At 46.4% G+C, this 20,641-nt stretch overlaps 2 protein-coding genes across 2 annotated transcripts; both read right to left on the reverse strand.

Moving 5' to 3' along the window:
* Positions 1-436: 436 nt before the first annotated feature.
* Positions 437-13,523, reverse strand: LOC118490527. Its single transcript, XM_035988216.1, has 8 exons — positions 12,515-13,523; positions 12,287-12,445; positions 12,165-12,220; positions 11,819-11,978; positions 11,459-11,750; positions 11,187-11,280; positions 10,735-10,944; positions 437-448 (listed from the first exon to the last, which is right to left on the reverse strand). The coding sequence occupies exons 1-8, from the start codon at positions 13,260-13,262 to the stop codon at positions 437-439; spliced, it is 1,731 nt and encodes a 576-aa protein (XP_035844109.1). The 5' UTR covers positions 13,263-13,523.
* A 4,498-nt stretch (positions 13,524-18,021) lies between these two features.
* LOC110930038 (pentatricopeptide repeat-containing protein At1g31790) lies at positions 18,022-19,570 on the reverse strand. The gene has a single exon (XM_022173253.2). It carries the CDS (start codon positions 19,499-19,501, stop codon positions 18,218-18,220), a length of 1,284 nt encoding a protein of 427 aa, XP_022028945.1. The 5' UTR covers positions 19,502-19,570; the 3' UTR covers positions 18,022-18,217.
* Positions 19,571-20,641: the final 1,071 nt, after the last annotated feature.

Here is a 20,641-nt window from a genome sequence, read left to right on the forward strand (position 1 = left end):
CTTGAAATAACAAAGGTATCCAAAGATAGATACAGTAATAACTATCCAAAGGTAGGTAAGATAACAAACATCTGAAGCATAAAAAAATTACATGCCTGAGTAGTTAGAGAAAAAATTGTCCTAAGTGTTTTCCTCTTTCATTTTGTCAATTTGCAACCCTTCTTTCCTCAAGAGCTCCATCATTATGAGTTTCTATAATCTTTCTTTTTGTTCACTAGCAGTGGCGGATCTAGGATTCCGACCAAGCGGGAACGTTTTATAAATAGGCGGTAACGAAATCGAAAAAACGTCAAATTTTTCCAAAATTTACACTAAAAACGTCAAAAATTTTCCGACCAAGCGGTAGCGGAGGCTACCCCTTGATACAAGGTGCATCCGCCCCTGTTCACTAGCCCTTTTGATTCTTTCTCTTGTCGAGGTTGTGCTGTTTTTGCATTCAGCGTTGTACCTATAATATAACACATTAAAAGCAAATAACTGATTATGACCCACTAGAAAAAAATAATCACCAAATATAGACATATAAACTTCCAATATGATCCACTACGACCCGCAGTGATATAATCAGGGGCGGACCCATATACGATGGATCGGGGTCCCCGGACCCTAATGTTTTCTAAAAAATTAGTAGAACCGGTATGTTAATTTTTTTATGGACCCCATAAAAATAATTCGTTGGACCCTATAGCACTAAAAATAAACTTGGTATGGTGGTAAATCCCTTCTCCCCAAACAAAAAGGTCTTAAGTTCGACCCTTCTCTGTAGCGTGTTTGGTTTCTTTTTTAGCAACCCACTTTACAAGTTTGGCATTTTTGAATAATTCTAGGAGGATTAATTGCTGCCATCATGGCTATCATTATTGGGAACATCGTGCCAATATTATTTAATCCTTATTAATGTGATTGAAATATGCAAATACAAGAGTTTACTGAACGTTTTGGTGAGGGAACAATCGAATTAGTTACGTGTAGTAACTTGTGTCCGGATGATAATTTTAGTGCGTCTAATATTTAAAAGATAAGTTTGGCTGAGTTATATCCGTTTGATTTTCGTAGGAACAACTTAAAATATTTGTGATGTTTTTTTTTTTCATTTCAATGACATCTTTTGTTTACTGTTTGTTTTCTAATGAGTAAGGATCATATAGTTTTATCTAATATTGTACTTTATTATGTTTCTCGCCCCGCCCCGGCCAACAATTGACCAGAAAATTCTAACGTTTAGTTGTAAAAAATCTAAACAGCGAAAATGGGATCCCAGTGGAAAAAAAATCCTGGGTCCGTCACTGGATATAATAAAACCAAATAAAATCATTTTATACTCATCGTGACCTATTAATAAAAGAAAATACAACTTGTTTATACATGTGTTAACCCATTACCAATTTCTATCTTGCATGTAAATCGACCAATATTGTCATATAGCTAAAGACACATGAGAGTTACGGGAGTGTAACATATTTTCCATAGTTGGTCTTTGAAGCAAAAAAATTCATGAATCTTGATAATGAAGATATAATGTTCATAGGAAAAAAAATACTTATGTGATGTAGATTAATTACCTCTCCCGTACAACATAAATCAAACCAAGACTTAAACAACCTTCAACAGAATTCTAGGAATTATTTCATATTTTGTTATTTGCGTTTTTAGTCACTAAATAACAAACCTTATTGAATTTTGTTAATCTAGCGTTTAGTACCGTAAATCATCCTTTAAACTAACTGGTCTAAGTCCTTGACTTAAATAAGACCCGTGAGTATTCTAATAGGTTAATGTTACCTTCATTCCAGACTAGGAAGCCCCAGTAAAAGCTACCTTCACAAGTCTAAGTACATTATACGGCTGAGTAGATAAATCTTGCATTTAGAAACTCAAGTAAATACTTTTAACTTATTTTCCCTTATACGGGCTTGGGATACGGTAAAATATTACCGCTTGGTCGGGTATGAGATTATTTAATCGGATTGTGATTAATAAATTCACATAACCCGTTTTCATCCATTTTGTTTGATAACATAAACATTGGGGACCGTGTCCTAGATATCAGGAGCATTAGTCAAACCGAATGGCATAACAGTGAACTCATAATGCCCATATCTTGTGCGGAATGCAGTCTTGGGAATATCTTCCTCGAGCATTCGAAGCTGATGATACCCAGAATGTAGATCAATCTTTAAGAAGCAAGTAGCACCCTGTAACTGATCAAAGAGATCATCAATGCGAGGTAGGGGATATTGATTCTTGATAGTAAGCTTGTTGAGCTCACGATAATCGATACACATCCTGAAAGATCCATCTTTCTTTTTAACAAAAAGAACGGGAGCACCCCAAGGTGAAAAGCTAGGACGAATGAAACCTTTGTCAGAAAGCTCCTGAAGCTGTTTAGATAATTCTTGCATCTCAGACGGTGCAAGACGATACGGAGATTTAGCAATAGGATTAGCACCACGTACAAGATCAATTCGAAACTCAACTTGGCGTGTTGGAGGTAAACCAGGTAATTCTTCAGGAAATACTTCAGGATAATCTCGAACAACAGGGATATCTTGAATAGACTTACCTTTGCCTTTCTCCTCTACGACATGTGTATACCGTTGAAATATGAAGGTTACGTGGGTGTTAAAAATCAAAATTTGAATTCTGGTGATGAAAGGCTCATTTAATTGTAAATGGTCACGACTTAAGCACGGGGTGTAGGCATACACCCGACAGTTGCGTATGTGAAAAGATATACCCACAATGTTGGAGATAACTCCTTGTGGGTTTATATTAGTGGTGTGTCGGTTAATCATCCCTCGGCTTCTATACCTGAAGGGGTATGGTCCCAAAACGACCATTACCCGCATCAAACAAACCCCTACCAGTAAGCAAACCGCACCCATGCGGTCACATGTCACATCCTTCGAACCCATTCGGTTCGAAGATGAATAACTTGACCCAAGTACGAAAGAAGATGAACATATCGATGCGGCTGGCACCGCATCATATGGCCATTTTCGTCACGACAAGGGAAGCGAGCAAATAGTCTCCACATACGATGATGCGGCCAACACCGCATCTCGCGTATTTCTTGATCACAAGTAGGAGACGCGGTAACTTCCGGCGTTACCGCATGCAGCGATGCGGCTCGCACCGCACCCTGCATATCCAACAAGTGGACTGACACGCCAGGCAAGTGGCTGACACCACGAGGCAAGTGGCGCCGGCGACAGTCCCCTGTCAGAGCTATTAAAGCAATGGGCTGACGTGGCGTAACCCCCACGGCCGGCGAGACTGACACACCTGCAACGGTACAGCTCGTCGTCAGCCCATCCATCAATCTCCTCCTTCACTCCTCGGCTATAAATACCGACCCCAAACCAGGTTTGAGGTACCTCTTCACAACTCTTCAACTACTACTATTATCTTGCTTTGCTTCCCAAGCAAACTACTGATTCTCACGCCGGAGAGTGGTAACAAGGAGCACCCCCCACCACATCCTCCTTGTTACGAGTCACGGCTTGTTTCCTTGTGCAGGAGATCATCCACCGGTGACCCAGCCAGCGATCTCCGAGAGGAAGGGATTAACCCTTCTTGACGAGACCAGTGTGTTAACCCTGCCCGGTTAACCATTGTTTCATCATTGGTGCCCACCGCTACTCTTAGCACTTTTTAATCCATCCCTCTCCCTCTCAAGATCATGACTGATAACCAAAACACCAATGCGGATAACCCAAATCCCCCGATCCCAACAGGGGTCCACCCTTCGACCCCCCAACCCGGACACATTGGCACGTCCACCCAAAGGATCCCATCCTTTGCGTTCGGACACGACTTATCACAGGCCCCAACTGTGCTCCCACCAGGCGTGGACTTACACTCCTGGTACCAACAGCAGACTGACCTGCTGATAGCGGCTTACAACCGCGCTTGTACGGAAGCAAACGTACAGGCTGGGCCTACTCCAATACAACACACACCTGCCAACCGTATACTCCAATACGATGGCAGGTTACACTCACGTCCGGCTTCCAGAAGCCGACATGACGACCGTGGATCATCTTACTGTTCGGTCAATACACTCAACGAGGATACTTCCTCATATGAGTCCCGCTCCAGAGGGCCAGTGCATACCCGCCTGGGCCCCTATGGCGAAGATATGAGGCGGTCAGCCTCCAGGCGCGGCTCAGGCATCCAGAGCCGACTGGGCCCGCAACCTAACACGGAAGGGTACGGTCATACCGACCCTGACGATCAAACCTACCGCGGGGAGTCTCACGACACCAACAGCAGACCGGGGGGACGCAACTATGTTCCTCCCAGTCACCCCCGCACTACATACCTCAGGGCGGCAAAGCGCCCTGTGCACGAACCATACAGGCCAAGGGCCGCGGCCGAAAATTCAAAATTCGTCCCGCACATCGCCAACGCCGATATCACAACGACAAAATTCCCAGTCAACATTGGGAAATACAGTGGCTCGACCGACCCGGACGACCACATGAACATCTTCACAGGCGCAGGCGTCAATGGCAGGTGGGACGAACCCACCTGGTGCAATTTTTTCCCCCAGACCCTTATCGGTCTGGCGAGGGCATGGTTTGATTCTTTGCCAGTGGGATCACTGGATTCTTTCGAGGACTTGCGCGCCAAGTTCCTCGCCCATTTCAGCCAGCAGCGACGCCACGAACGCGATTCGTTGGACGTCATGAACATCTGGCGAAGGGATGACGAATCGCTCGAGGCATTCGTCATCCGTTACAATAAAGAATGCCTAGAGATAGGCGACGTGGCGGACCAAATGGCGCGAAACCATTTTATTCGGGCCGTCAAAGACAGAGAGATGATCATGACCATCTCTGGCAAGGAGGGTTTGCCTAAAAAATGGGAGGATGTCATGACCGCAGTCAAGACATATGCCCAGACACAGCGGTCGCTCGAACCGCACGTCAAAAAGGCAAAACCCCAAGCCGAAACATCCCACCAAGGGTCCAAACGTAACAACAAACGAAACCGGGATGCGGGCAATCGCGATATTACTAAACCGTATTTCCCGCAACCCAACACGTTTGACCCACAATGCTACAACCCTGCCCGAGACACTCGGGCACCAAGAAAAGAATCTCGGGACCGCAAATGGACCGAGATCAACCAGTCGCCAAGAGAGGTCCTCCTCGCAGACCCACAATTCTTGCGACCGGCCCAACCAATGAAGTCCAAGAAAAGTCAGGACCTCACACTATACTGTGAGTACCACAAGGACTCGGGCCACACCACCAACAACTACATCAGTCTCCGGCTGGAGATTGAGCGGGCGTTGAAAGAGGGGAAGCTGCAACACCTTTTGCCAGGTGGACAAAAGCCCACCAAGCATATCACCCCTCACAACGAAGGTACCTCCTCCGGAAAGAAAGCCATGTACGTGGCTTCCACCCACATGATCTACGGAGGCAAGGGTAGGCCGCGCAAAGCGGCACGAAGACCGGACAATGATTGGAAAGACGAGTAAGTCGTCTTCCCAAAAGTCCGAGGCGGACCGCGTGACAGACGCGCCGTCGTCATTTCAGGCCAGCTGGCCCATTACTGCACCGAGCGTCTGTTCATTGACCCGGGCAGTACATCCGATATAATCTACGAGCAATGCTTCAATCAATTTGACCAAGAGGACAAAGATCGGTTGCAAGCCGTAGATTACCCGCTGGCCGGATTCGCAGGGGAAACAGTCTTTCCCCTAGGTCAAATTACATTTCCCGTGCGTCTTACCAATGGTAAACACACGCGGACGGAGGAGGTAAACTTCATGGTTTTACCGCACACCTCCAATTATGACGTCCTCCTTGGGAGAGAATCCCAAGGAGATTTCAATATGATCACATCCGTCCCCCACTCCGCGGTTGGTTTCCCAACCGCATCGGGGGTTGCAATCATCTACGCCCGCAAGGACGTCATGATGACGGACGAAGCACGTCCGACAAAGGTCGCAAGGCCCACCCCCGTCGGCCAACCGGAAAAATGGGTTCTCAACCCAAAGCATCCAGAACAGAAGGTCACATTGGGTCACGCCTTATCCTCGACCACCAGAGCGCACCTGAAGGAGCTCCTCTTCAGGAACCAAGACATCTTCGCGTGGACTCCCGCAGACATGACAGGGGTTCCACGCGAAATAGCGCAGCACTATTTGAATACCAAACCAGGTATCAAGCCAGTGATCCAAGGCCAACGCCACCTTGGGTCAGCTAAAAATCAGGCAATGCAAGAGCAGATCGAAGAACTGCTCTCCGCAGGTATACTGCGGGAAGTCAAGTACCAGACTTGGTTATCCAACCCTGTCATGGTAGAAAAACCATCCGGGGGCTGGCGCATGTGCGTCGATTACAAGGACCTTAACAAGGCCTGCCCCAAGGATTGTTACGCGCTTCCAGAAATCGACGAAAAGGTCGATAACCTCGCGCCATTTCGGTGGAAGTGTTTCCTCGATTGCTACAAAGGGTACCACCAGGTACAAATGGCACTTGAGGATGAAGACAAAACGGCATTCCGGACCCCAACCGGAAATTACTGCTATACAAAAATGCCGTTTGGGTTGCGCAACGCGGGCTCAACCTACCAGAAACTGATGAACGACACTTTCCGCGGTCAAATAAGCAAAAGTGTCGAAATCTATATGGACGACCTGGTCGTCATGAGCATGGAGGAAGATACCATGCTCATCGATATAGAAAGAACATTCCAAACTCTGCGAAGCGTCAACATGAAGCTCAATCCAGGGAAATGCTCGTTTGGAATGGAAGAAGGCAAATTCCTTGGGTTCATCGTCACCAAAGATGGATTCAAGGTAAACCCGGAAAAAGTGCAGGCGATCGAGCGCATGCCATCGCCTGCATCGATGAAAGATATGCAACGCCTGGCCGGAAGGCTGGCGGCACTCAACAGGTTCTTGGCTAACCACGCAGCCAAGTCATACCCTTTCATCAAGACCCTGCGAAGCTGTTCAAAGAAAGAACAATTCCAGTGGACCACAGAGGCTGAAAAGGCCTTCCGGGAAATGAAGGAGTGTTTGATACAACTCCCAACACTAACCGCACCATGCAAAGATGAGCCACTCATCTTATACCTATCCGCTGCAGACAACGCAGTGGGCGCGGTATTAATAGTGGAAAGAGCGGGGGTTCAAACACCCATCTATTATATCAGCAAAATGCTCAACGACCCGGAGACGAGATACTCAATAATGGAAAAATTGGTACTAGCACTGGTACATGCTTCAAGATGGTTACGACGCTACTTCGTAAACCACATCATTACAGTGCTAACCAATTACAGGATCGGCCCGATCCTGTCCAAACCCGACATCTCTGGGAGATTAGCAAAATGGGCAATTGAGCTGGGCGCACATACGATACATTACAAACCGCGCCCTGCCATCAAAGGCCAAATCTTAGCTGATTTCGCCGCTGAAGTACCAGCGGATCGCATCCAAGAATGCGAAGAATCCCAAAATCCTGCACCCCCACCACCATCCTCAGAAGTATGGGCACTATTTACCGATGGTGCATCCAACGAGGAAGGCGCGGGCGCAGGTCTGCGACTCGTCAGCCCTGACGGCCAAGAGCTTACATATGCCATCCGCCTCGATTTTAAAAGCACGAACAACGAGGCAGAATATGAAGCACTATTAGCCGGGCTACGTTTAGCAGTCAAAATCGGCGTGCAACATCTGGAAGCGCACGTCGATTCTTTGTTAGTTGCGGGCCAGGTACGCGGCGACTATGCCGCCAAAGGGGATATCATGATCCTCTACCTCGAGCAAGCCCTGCAGCTAAAATCCAAATTCGCTTCATTCAATATTCGACACATTAATCGAAGCGAAAACAAATCCGCGGATGCACTATCAAAGCTTGCATCCACCAGCTTCCAACACCTGGCAAAGGAGGTACGTATCGAGATTTTGCAAAATCCTTCGGTTCCTCTACGCCAGGTCAGTGTCATCCAATACGGAACAACGTCATGGATGACACCAATTATCGCGTACCTTCAGTCAGGTGTGACTCCCGAGAGCAAAACAGAGGCACGTAAGTTACAATACAAAGCGTGCCACTATCAAATGGGAGACGGTATCTTATACCGAAAGTCATACCTCGGACCGCTCCTCCGATGCGTTAATCCACAAGATGCCACATACCTCATCCGAGAGATACATGAGGGAATATGTGGCATACATGCTGGACCACGCACGGTCGTGGCGAAAATCATGAATGCCGGGTATTACTGGCCCGGCATGCACCTGGACGCCGTCAAAGAATTACGCAAATGCATGGACTGCCAGCGCCATGCTCCAAAAACTTTGCGACCAAAGAACAATCTGGTCCCCGTCACTACTGCATGGCCTTTTCAAAAATGGGCAATCGACGTAGTGGGACCATTCCCGGACGCACCAGGTGCAGTTAAATTTATCATAGTGGCGGTTGATTACTTCACAAAATGGGTAGAGGCGAAACCACTCGCTTCCACCACTGCTATGGTAACAAGAAAGTTCATTTGGGAGCACATCATCTGCCGTTTCGGTTTACCAATGTACATTGTTACCGACAACGGCACCAACTTCGCTGCCGACGAATTCCAAAAATGGCTAGAAGAGCTGAACATCAAACACATATTCTCGTCCGTCGCACACCCGCAAGGGAACGGCCAAGTCGAGAGTATAAATAAAGGCCTAGTCGAAGGAATCAAAGCACGATTGGGAACAGCCAGGCGTGGCTGGGTCGATGAACTCCCAAGCATCTTATGGGCTCACCGCACTAGCCCAAAAACAAGCAATGGGGAAACACCTTTCAGCCTCGTCTACGGGTCTGAAGCAGTAATACCCGCAGAAATGGGCCTCCCATCTCCTAGAATGTTGGCTATCGAAAAGCTAGACAACAACAGGGAACGTAGGATCGATTTGGACCTCCTAGAAGAAAGGCGCGAGAACGCCGCCATCAACGAGGCCAAATACAAATCCAAACTGGAAAAGTATTACAACGCGCGAGTCCGCGTTTGTACTTTCAATCCAGGGGACTACGTCCTACGTGACAACGAGGCATCTAACGCCGAGCGCCCAGGAAAACTTGCCCCCAAGTGGGAAGGACCCTACCTCATCAGCGAGGTCTTAGGGAAGGGCGCATACAGGTTACAAACACTAGAGGGCGAACCTATCGCCAGAACATGGAACGCACAACAGCTTAGACGCTTCTATATGTAAGCTATGTTCTTACACTCCCTATGTAACCTATCGGACCGCAGGTCATTTGCAAATAAATAAACGTCATTTTATACATTGTTGTTTGTTTACTACTATTACAAAGGCGTGTTTCCACTTCGCGGTATCCAAAAAACAGATTGGCAAAATCTTCATTTACGATACCTATACAAAGTGGTAGCCACACGCAACTATTGTAATAGGCCAGCAAAAGGCAAAAAGACTTGCATGTTTTATCCGGCCGGATACACAAGTTTTTGTTACACACTTAACACAATTCCTGAGCCCAAAAAGGCAAACAGTGGAATTGACGCGGACTCATACGACAAAGGTATGGAGTGCACTCGACCCCATTCACAAATGGGTAGAGTCCCGGTAATGTAAGCTTTTACAAAGCTTAAGCAATTCTAAAACCCTCACACGGTAAATCACAGAATTGATGCATACCCATACAACAAAAGTATGGAGTATACTTGACCCCGTTCATAAATGGGTAATGATTACGCATACACACGTTCAGACATGCAAGAATTAAAGACACTTGTACAAACTGAACAAAGAAACTTTATATTCAAAAAATTCAGGTATCTACATGATGCTTACTGAATTTACATAAAGTTCCTACTCTATACAAGAGGAATACAAAAAAGGAGGCACACTCGCCAAACTAAACCCTATTTTGTACCGCTGGTCCCCGCGTCTCCTCCGGCACCACCAGCGGGTTCTTCCTCTTCCACATCAGGGTAAAGCATCCGCAAGCGGTCAACATAGTCCGCAACCTCCAAACACTCGTCCAGCTCCCCTACACAGGCAAGGGGCGTGTCATAAAAGGAGGCTACGGCCGCTTTCAGACGACCCTCGGTATCCACATCCCGGAACCCGGATGCCTGATCAGTATAACCGCCTGCGGACAATACATTGATATGCCCAATGCAGCGGTTATAACCAGCCTTGAAGCCAGCATCGCGCGCACGCTCCTTAACCAGGTCCAAACCAGATGAGGTCTCAGGAGCATTCATGATAGCCTCGACAATCTGCAATAAAAAGGCCATAAGTCTTGAATGCTAACCCAAGCAAATGTAAAGGCAATGGACACTTACACGCGCAATGCCGTGAGTCCGCAGCCACTCACGGTCAGCTTCCAGCTGGTTAAAAGAGGACACCAAGACATCCTTGGCCTCAGCGGCAGCGTCGGCTCGCTTCTCCGCATCAGACACGCGGGCAGTAAGGTCCGTAACCGCAACCGCCCGGGCCTGAACCTCAGCCTGTTACAAGAACAGCAAACGGTTCACCCGATAAATATTTTCAAAACAATAAAGGAAATATAAAACAGAGGTAACGAAACATACCTGAAGGCTGGAAACAACCTTATCCAAACGAATGCGCTCCGCATTCACCTCTTCCAGAGCCTTGGAAGAACGGCTCTCTTTCTCCGCGGCCTCTTCAAGGGCCTTTGAGGCACGAGCCCCGGCTGCTTTGGCCTCTTCAAGCGCCTTCAGGGCCTCATCCTTTGCCTGCAGCGCTTTAGCTGATGCGGCCTCAGCCGCAGCTTTTTCATTGCTCAAGGCAACATTTGCCGCCTTGGCGTTTGCTAACTCCTGCCGAGTATGAAACAGAAGATTGTTCTGCTTAGCCCAAGATTCGTTCCACTTCTTGCGCTCGTTGGATGAAATTTCCTCCCAACGCTTACGCTCATCAGCAAGGAGTTTAGCAAGGGTACGCACCTGTTTCAGTTGCACCGTGGCAGCCCACTCAGAGGTCTGTTTCTGCTTCTCAAAAGCAGCTTTATCCTTCTCAAGCTGCTCCGCACCCGCACGAGCAGCCTCGACCAACTTCTCGGCTTCCGCCCGCATACGAACAGCCTCCTCCTCGCGGCGGCCCAGCACCTTATAATCTTCCAAAATGGCATTAGCCACAATGGAAGTCCCTACCAACATGGTCGAGAGCTGGTTTATACGCAGCTCACGCGGTGCGGCACGAGCCCGATCAACTTCAAAGGGGGTCCCCAGACCACCCAAGATCTCCCTGCAGGCCGCAGGGTCGTTAGCAATATCGTCCCCCTGCAATACAGTCCAGGGGGGTCGATGGTACAGCGTACTGCGATCCTGGGAGTAGGTGCGGTAGTAATACTCCAATTCAGACTCCCCAGGCTGAATTGGAGGCCCGTCATACCCCGCACCACCGGCAGACGAGCTGGTACCCTTATCAACCGCAGACTTCTGCGGCCCAGCATCATGCTGCCGCGCTTCAGCGCAAGTTTTTTGCGGTTCAGCATCAGAATGTTGCTTCTCAGTAGCAGTGAACCGCAAACTCAAATCGTCTCCCTCATTGGGAGAGATCAGGTTGTTGGATGAGTCGACAGTATCAAATATCTGGGCCGCAGCATTCTCTGCGGTACCCTCCTTCTGCACGGTTGACTCAGGTACCACCTTGACGGGAGGTGTCGACGGCACCTCCGTTCCACCCGCACCCATGGCACACGGAGGGGACTCCGGAGCATCGAAGATAGAAAAATCTTCATCTTGACGCTCTGCAAAAAAGTCAAATAGCTATCAGAACTAGTTACACAACAGTCAAGACTAGATAGCCTATACTTACCAACGACAACCGCAGGTTTTTTCTGCGCCGGAGCAGACCTTTTGGTTACTAGTCTCCGACGTTTGGTTTCAACACCACCAGCAGCTTTCTGCTCTGGCCTCCTCTTCTCACCAATCATAGGGGGACCCGCAGCTGTCCCTCCCGCAGCCGCCTCTTCTGCCTGCTTCTTCGCAGCACCAGAACGTGACTCCGCGGCTGTACTCAAACCCTCAAGGGTATCAGATACTATCACATAATCCTTGTGTCGACGAAAAGAGGAATGAGAGATACCTGCTGCCTGCGGCACCAGATGAGGCACAGCAGTGACCTCCTTTATCTTCTTTTGGCGAAAGCGCACGCCCTTCACAGTTTGCCTCTTTGGCACACCTTTCGCTTCAGGGTCCCCCAAGGCCCCAAGATCACCTGCATGGAATCAATACGTCAATAACACAACATGATCAACACAAGTAGCAAGCTTCGATAGTATACCTTTGCCTACTGGCAACTCAACTGCCAGTGCAGCCGCAGTAGGCACCCGGAAGTTACTACGGATGATAGTGTTGTGATCCTGTTCACCATCCGCACAAACTACGGTCTCAACCGTACCCTCGAAATCCGGAGCAAACATCCTCCATGCGGGAGCATCTTCTGATAGTAGACACAAAGGTCAGTAACACACGTAAGGATAAAGAACGTAAAGAAACAAAAAGTACGTACCACCGCTCTTTTCCCGCACCACGGGTTTCGAGTTCTTGCCCCTCCTCAACATCATACGCAACAGCCATAGTTGCGTGTTGGTCAACTTCACAGACTCAATAGTCTGCAGTTGCGGGAACCATTGCACTGATTTCAAACTGGGCATCGCAATGGTCTCTGCTATGATCGTCTCGGTCACATTCCGAAACGTCATATCCACAGCAAGGGCAGCAGACTTGATATAGAAGAACTTCTTCTTCCACATCGTCATCCCCTTAGGGGGAGTCATCAGCTTTGGGGTACCGTCTCGTAGACGGAAAGAAAAGAACCCCATGGACACTGTCATCTGATAAAACCGTCGGAAGTCTCCAACGGTAGGCTCTATGCCAAGAGCACGGAAGGTAAACTCAAAATTACGAATCCGAATCATCCCAAGCGGACTCACTTGAGAAATGTGGACCTTGTACCACTCCAAGATATCCACAACAAACACCGTCAACGGTAATCGGAGGTTACAATCTCCGAAGAAATCGGACCACATGGTCACATAACCGGCCGGAGCGTCGGCACCAGTATCACCCTCTGATGGGTACCGAGCCCCATATTCCGAGGGCATTTGGACCTCAAGCATAAGGCGATCAAAGCTTTTTCTGGTCCACTTCAGCGCCGGTAATCCACCACCGGCAGCCCCCTCTTCTTCTTCTTCGGCCACTAAAGGCTGTTCAGGGTTTTCACCCTCCACATTATGTGGACTAGATGGTTCCGCCATCAAAAATCTCAAAGAAACGGAAGATGGTGAACAGAAACACTAGAAACCTCACCGGAATTTCAGAAAAAATCGTCGGAGAAGACAGATGACAACTTTCTCTCAAACGGCAAATTTTTTGAATTTTCGACCAAGTGAGAGGAAACCACAAACGGTTTTCCCCTTATATACCCATCGCAATTAATGCGGAGGGAGAAAGCAAATCATCACGTTCAAAAAGAGCGTATCTTGCAACAACACGTGTCGAGCGCCGTTTTAGCTGACGGTTATCACGCGCGCGTGGCCGCCCACGCGCCTGACAAAGAAGACGTTTACACTCCCTGCTACAGTGCATTTAATGCCTCGGGCAGTGCAAATGTCCTTTCATTTCAGCACATGCAGAAACGTCTCACCAACTTCTACCAACTCACACGTGCGATCAAGCCACGTAGGCAAGAAAAAGCGACAACATTATCCAAAAACCTAAGCGGCATGCGGTTTTTCTGGTTTACCGCACCATAACCCATACCGCATGTCGTTTTTTTATATACCCTAAAAAATAGGTAGAAATATATCTATCTATACTATAAAGGGATATATTACCTTTTCCGCATCACTCACGAGCACACGTGAAATATGCGGAAGTGACACACATGAACCCATTCAGATGTGTCAGATGCTCAGAACCAGTGTTGTTCTTTGGACTGAACCGCATCTCAGGAACAGGCAAAGCGCATTGCCTTCATTTTCTTCAAGCTTCAAATCCCTCCTGTCCGGTTCACAACCACAGAGGGTGCATGAACAACTTCTTCAGAAAAAAGAAGGAACGGAATCTACGCGCCCGCACATCAGCAGCCCTGACTCCTGAACCTTCAAGAGTTACATCCGTGCAACAAGCACACTTTGAGCGAATATGGGACTGCAAAATCGCAGACACCCATGAAGAGCTACAGACATAACCATAGCTTCCGCAGAGTGGTTGCTACGGAAGAGCAAAGCTCACTCCACATCACCGAACGAGGCTACCTCGTTATAAACTCGGTATTGGAGCGTGAAGGAAAGTGGCTCCAGAAAGAACGCAGATACGTGCTCTAAACAAGCACTTATCAAGCAGCAAGTGTCCGAACAGCGGTAACAAGTCTGCCTATGACTTTGTTTACCTGCCAACGGACCGCGGTAACAAGTCTGCTTAGGACTTTGTTTACCTACCAATGGATCGCATGGAATAAACAACGATGGGCATCCCCTTGCCTATGACCATGTTTATTTACCCATAGTCTAGATCCACATTGTTCGACCAAACAGGGCCAACAATGACGCAACGAAGTAACCGCAAAGAACGTACGGTTACTTGAGAGCTATCAAGATGAACACGAACACCCCACAAGAAAGGGATGGTCATCTCGTCATAGGATGCTGAACATAGAACTTGAGCAACGTCCTAACACAACATCCAAAACCTTCAAACCAGACCGCAAAGGTTGGTTTAAAAGCTTTTCTTTTCTTCTTCGTGCACCATTCTGGCAAATGGTTCGAAGAAGAAACCACCTCCAAGAGGTTCGAAACATGTGCAAACCTTCGAACCACCATCCCAGAGGTTGGTTCGAAGTTTGTGCAGCATTACTATGAAGGTCCCTAACAGGCCTTCAACACAACAACAGGTGGCAACCCACCTGATGACATGCAACGGCTGAGAATTTCGCATCAAGCGAAACCCCTTCACCGGTACGGAAGAGGCATAGCCGGATTTTTGACCAGATCACCAGTTTGATCTGGCCTAGAATTTTCTCCAGACTGCCACACTACCTTCCTACACCATAAGTCCAGTACTCCTCCCACGTGCAACTTGCACAAGGTAGCAACACTAGACTGGGGGGACTTGAAGGGGTATGGTCCCAAAACGACCATTACCCGCATCAAACAAACCCCTACCAGTAAGCAAACCGCACCCATGCGGTCACATGTCACATCCTTCGAACCCATTCGGTTCGAAGATGAATAGCTTGACCCAAGTACGAAAGAAGATGAACATATCGATGCGGCTGGCACCGCATCATATGGCCATTTTCGTCACGACAAGGGAAGCGAGCAAATAGTCTCCACATACGATGATGCGGCCAACACCGCATCTCGCGTATTTCTTGATCACAAGTAGGAGACGCGGTAACTTCCGGCGTTACCGCATGCAGCGATGCGGCTCGCACCGCACCCTGCATATCCAACAAGTGGACTGACACGCCAGGCAAGTGGCTGACACCACGAGGCAAGTGGCGCCGGCGACAGTCCCCTGTCAGAGCTATTAAAGCAATGGGCTGACGTGGCGTAACCCCCACGGCCGGCGAGACTGACACACCTGCAACGGTACAGCTCGTCGTCAGCCCATCCATCAATCTCCTCCTTCACTCCTCGGCTATAAATACCGACCCCAAACCAGGTTTGAGGTACCTCTTCACAACTCTTCAACTACTACTATTATCTTGCTTTGCTTCCCAAGCAAACTACTGATTCTCACGCCGGAGAGTGGTAACAAGGAGCACCCCCCACCACATCCTCCTTGTTACGAGTCACGGCTTGTTTCCTTGTGCAGGAGATCATCCACCGGTGACCCAGCCAGCGATCTCCGAGAGGAAGGGATTAACCCTTCTTGACGAGACCAGTGTGTTAACCCTGCCCGGTTAACCATTGTTTCATCAATACCTGACCCTAAATGTATGACAAACATGTAAATCTGTATACAAGATTATAAATATAATTATCCCAAGTTATAAAAGATTTTGCGCCTTGTACACCTAAACTAATTTTCCTAACACTTTTTAAAAGAGTCGGTTAATTGTATTTACCAGTGTAAACTGACGTACTTTGAAAAGACTAAGTGACAGGTACTAGTACTACGCGTAATAGGCTGGGAGCTACTTGGCGTTAATAAGAGGATCTTGCAAGTCCTTAGATGCCTTAAAGTCTGTTGAACTCCTTTTTATATTTTATTTAAGATCCGCCTGTGGATTCTTTTTGACAACCGTCTGTATATTCTTTTATTTGTACTTTGAACAATTGGGTTGTAATAGTAATTTACCTTCCAAGCCTTCCGATGTGCTATAACTGTGTTTAATTGACTATGATGATATCAACTACGTCACGATACTCCCCACCGGACCCACCGGATTATGTGGAAATATCGGGGTGTGACATTATGCTCATGCAGGTTTTTGTTATGGGCAATACATGCTAGACAAAATGTGTATGTATAATCGGTCCGTTAGGTTAATTTGGTATTGGTAATGCCATGACCAAAACTGAACTGTAATTTTCGGTTAATCGTATACAACTAACCGAATTATCAGTTTGGTTAATTTGGTTAGATGAGTGTAATGTGGCGTTTAGATGGCGCACTTTGCAATTCGCACACATGGATCCCCATAAGCCGCTTGAGAGCCACCTTTGTATTTTGGACGGCTCGTACCATTGATGGGCTCAGCTTGGTAGGAATACTGACGGGTTGTTATGCTCAGTTAGTGTTGATTGTTAGTACCGAAGTAAGAAACGGTTCGGTAAGAACTCACAGTGGTTAGTGAAAATGTGCAACATTCCAGAATTTGTGTTGGTTCGCGTTGGAGGAGTGACATGGGTTCAATGGGTAAGTCTCGCGATCTTGGTTTAAAAAAGCGGGAAGCGCACAAAAGCGATGAGGTCTAAAAAAGCTTTTTTTAAAGCGAAGCGCAAAAGCGGTGAGCTTTTCGTACGCGAAGCGCAAAGTGATTATAAAATTTATTTTTTATATATCCCATAAGTGTGTAGCCTCCAATACCTATGATTTAGCTATAATTAAGCTTTATACATGTTTTAAAATGAAAAAAACATAAATGTACACATAGTTAGTAGCAAAGGACTTATATGTTGGGTGTGTGAATGAAAGTCTCAAAAGGTGGTAAATACTCTGTCCCACATCGGTGTGGGGACAAAGTGAGTGGTTGTTTATAAGGTAAAGTCTTTACTACTCCATTGTAGCTTTATGACATGTTTTACCACAAGTCCTACCCGCGCGCAGGGGGGGTGCAAAAAATGAGTTTCTGCATTGAAATTTAATTGAACTCGTGCATGCCCGCACGTCCTGCGGACACGAATGCAGCTCCGAAAACCCCAGGCACGCGTGGGCCAGTTTTTGCATTTAACCTTCATTTTTTTTTTTTTGTAAAGCCAAGCCCAGACGAGAGGTAAAAAAATAAAATTACCTGTGCAAAGCATAGAAACAACCCATGTACAAAAAGCGTGCGCCTCAGCCTGCGCCTTAGGTCGATTTTCCCCTAAAAAGCGCGCCTCACCTGCGCTTTTTGTACATAGTGCGCCTTGTGTCACACAAGGCGATCCAGCCTGCGCCTAGATGCGCTTAAGGCGCGCTTTTTAAAACCAAGCTCGCGATGCAACAATTCAAGTCAGAAGATAGATTGGGTCGCATTGATTCAATCAGAAATGGTTCAAAGGGTTGTGTTGATTTGATTTATGACAATCAGTTACGGCGGTTACCAAACAAAGGGTCATGATGGTTTAAGTGACAGTTACTTATGCAGCACCCCGACTATTCACGAACAATCACCAATGACCTATAATAGAGGCAGCCATGATCATTTGGAATATGCTAGGCGCAATGCATATACATATTATTTTTCATACAAAACTTAAACCAATGTATTGTGCGGGTCAGTAGACCACTTGACACAACTTGGTTCCGCCCCTATCCATCTTGGTATGTCGATCACTTTACCAAAAAAACAAGCAACTAGCACAGTGAGCCAAGTAACTCTACATACAACTTCATTATATAGATAGTGCATGGGTATATATACATAATACATATATAAGTGTTTCACGGACCAGTAAGCCAACTTTAATCTATAAACAGCATTATATATAGAGGCAGGATAAACAGAAGTTTAGATAGACCTTAAAGCATTAATCTAAGTAGATGCAACCGCGCTTTAATTTCAATTTTCAAGAATTTCACTCCCACACAATGACCTCAATTTGTTGAGCCACAATTCTTGCGGTTGCACTCCAGCTGCTTTCATCTGATAAAGAAACTTAATGGCTTCAATAAGGCATCCATTCTGTACATAACTAGTCAACATAGCATTCCAACAAGCCCGGTTTCTCATGCTCCCGTTCATATTAAAAACCCGTTTAGCATCTTTAATCGAACCAAACTTCCCATACAAGTTAACCAACCCACACTGCACGTAACTCTTGGACGCAAGTCCTAACTTAATAGCATTGGCATGAACCTGCTCGCCACAGTTTCCATCATCATTTATATTTGCACACGCACGAAGAACACTTGAGAACGTAAAGCTGTTTTTCCGAACACCCTCTTTCCCCATCTCTTTAAAAACATCAAGAACTTGACGAAAGTTTTCTTCTTTACAGTTGTTACTGATTCTCGCCGTCCATATCACAACATTACGCCGCGAAGACGTACCATTAAACACTAAATCCCCATCTTTGAAACACCCAATCTTCCCGTAAAAACTGATCAACGAGCTACTCACAAACAAATCATTCGAATAACCCGATTTCATCAACCAACCATGGATTTGTTTACCAAGATTCAAGTTCAATGTGTTGGCACACGCCTTGAGAACGCATACGAAAACCCAAGAAACCGGGAAACTACTACAACTATACATAATATATTGCAACTTAGGATCTGTAAAGAGGTTAATTACTTCCTCATACTCCTCACGATCAGCATACCCAGCAATCATTATCGCCCAGGAGTTGAAATCTCGTTTAGACATTTCATCAAACACCTGGCGTGCATTCTCCATACACCCACACGAAATGAACATTATCAACACACGATTAAGCAAACCCAAACGGGGTTTGTTACAACGACTCTTGACAAGATGGGCATGTAACAAAACAGCCTCATGAGCGTCAACAAAGTGGGTACATTCTTTGATAAGAGAAATGTATAACGCATCGGGGACCGGAAACCCAAGACAGTCCAACAACCGTAGGATGTCGGAGGAGGTGGTGGTGGTGGTGGTGGTGGTTGTTGTTGTTGTGGTGGTGGGTATCAGTTTCTTTTCTGGGTTGTTGATGGGTGGGAGAATTTTCGGGTGAGGTCTGTGAAGGGGTAACTGAACGGTGGATGATTTGCTACAAGAATATATATGCTGGTGATGGGTTTTGGGATTCTGGGAGGGTGAAATGGTTTTGAAATTAGTTGGTTTTGATGTGATTTCCATAAAAATTGGTTGAAGATTCATGATACGTTGGTTGTTCACTGGTTAGTGACGAGAGGAGCAAGAGAACCACGGTAGCAATCTGTTGACGTTACTCAATTTTAATAGCTTAACTAGTGATATTTCCCCGCGCTTTCGCGGCGGGGATTAAGCCGGTATCAATTTGGTTTGTTAGGGGACTAGGGGTGGTTCACTAGTGATGGAATTTCATCACTCTCACTATCCAATCAAGTAATGCCATGTCATCAATCCAATTTCCATCACTAGTGATAGAAATGTAGGAGGGGTGGAATCACTAGTGATGGAATTCTATACTCCCAAATTTTTTAATTTTTATTTTATAAAATTCTGCCATGAGGACACGTGTTGTACCCAACAACACCCAATATTCTTCCAAAATTCTGCCATGAGGACACGTGTGCGGCAGATGGTGTGCAACATGCAGATTGTACGGCAGCTTTATGCATTCAACATACTTCACAACGCGTTATACAATTAACGCGTTTAAAATTCCACGCGTTATCATGGGGGCGGCGGCGGTGTGCTCGGAGGTGATCACGCGTGCTCGGGAGTCCATAACGGACCGCCCCGAGTCCCCTTATGTACTCGATATAGAAATTGAAAGAGAAAGCACTGCATCGGTTGAAAACAAAAAAAAAACACATGTTGATATGTTATCTAAACTAGGATTGCGACCCGCCGCAATGCGGCGGAGAATCTTTAGTTATAACTAAGTCGATTTAGGACCCGCATGTTATGTTAAACTTGTCAAACGGAGAAAAAAAGACGATGTAAAAACGTTCACCCACACACGCACGTTGCGTCGTGTTAACTCGCAAAATTAGAACGAAACGTAAAAACGTTAAACCAAAGACGCACGTTGCGATGTGTTAAGTCACAAAATTTAGAACCAAGCATAAAGCGAAAAATTTGCAGAAAAATAAAACTATAAAGGACTAAGTTGAAAGTAAAAAAAGTTATGAGGATAGATTGCAAAAGTTAAAAAATTTTGGATTAGAAGTAATAAAACAAATAGCTTTGGGTTAAATGTAATTTATGAAATACTTTTGGGTGAAAAGTAAAAAAAATATTTTTTTTTTTGGAAAATCCCCAACGCCAACGTTACGACAAACATATGCATAACTATTTTTTATTTGAAAAACC

The sequence above is a fragment of the Helianthus annuus genome, chromosome 3, assembly GCF_002127325.2.
Source record: "Helianthus annuus cultivar XRQ/B chromosome 3, HanXRQr2.0-SUNRISE, whole genome shotgun sequence".
NCBI lineage: Eukaryota > Viridiplantae > Streptophyta > Magnoliopsida > Asterales > Asteraceae > Helianthus > Helianthus annuus.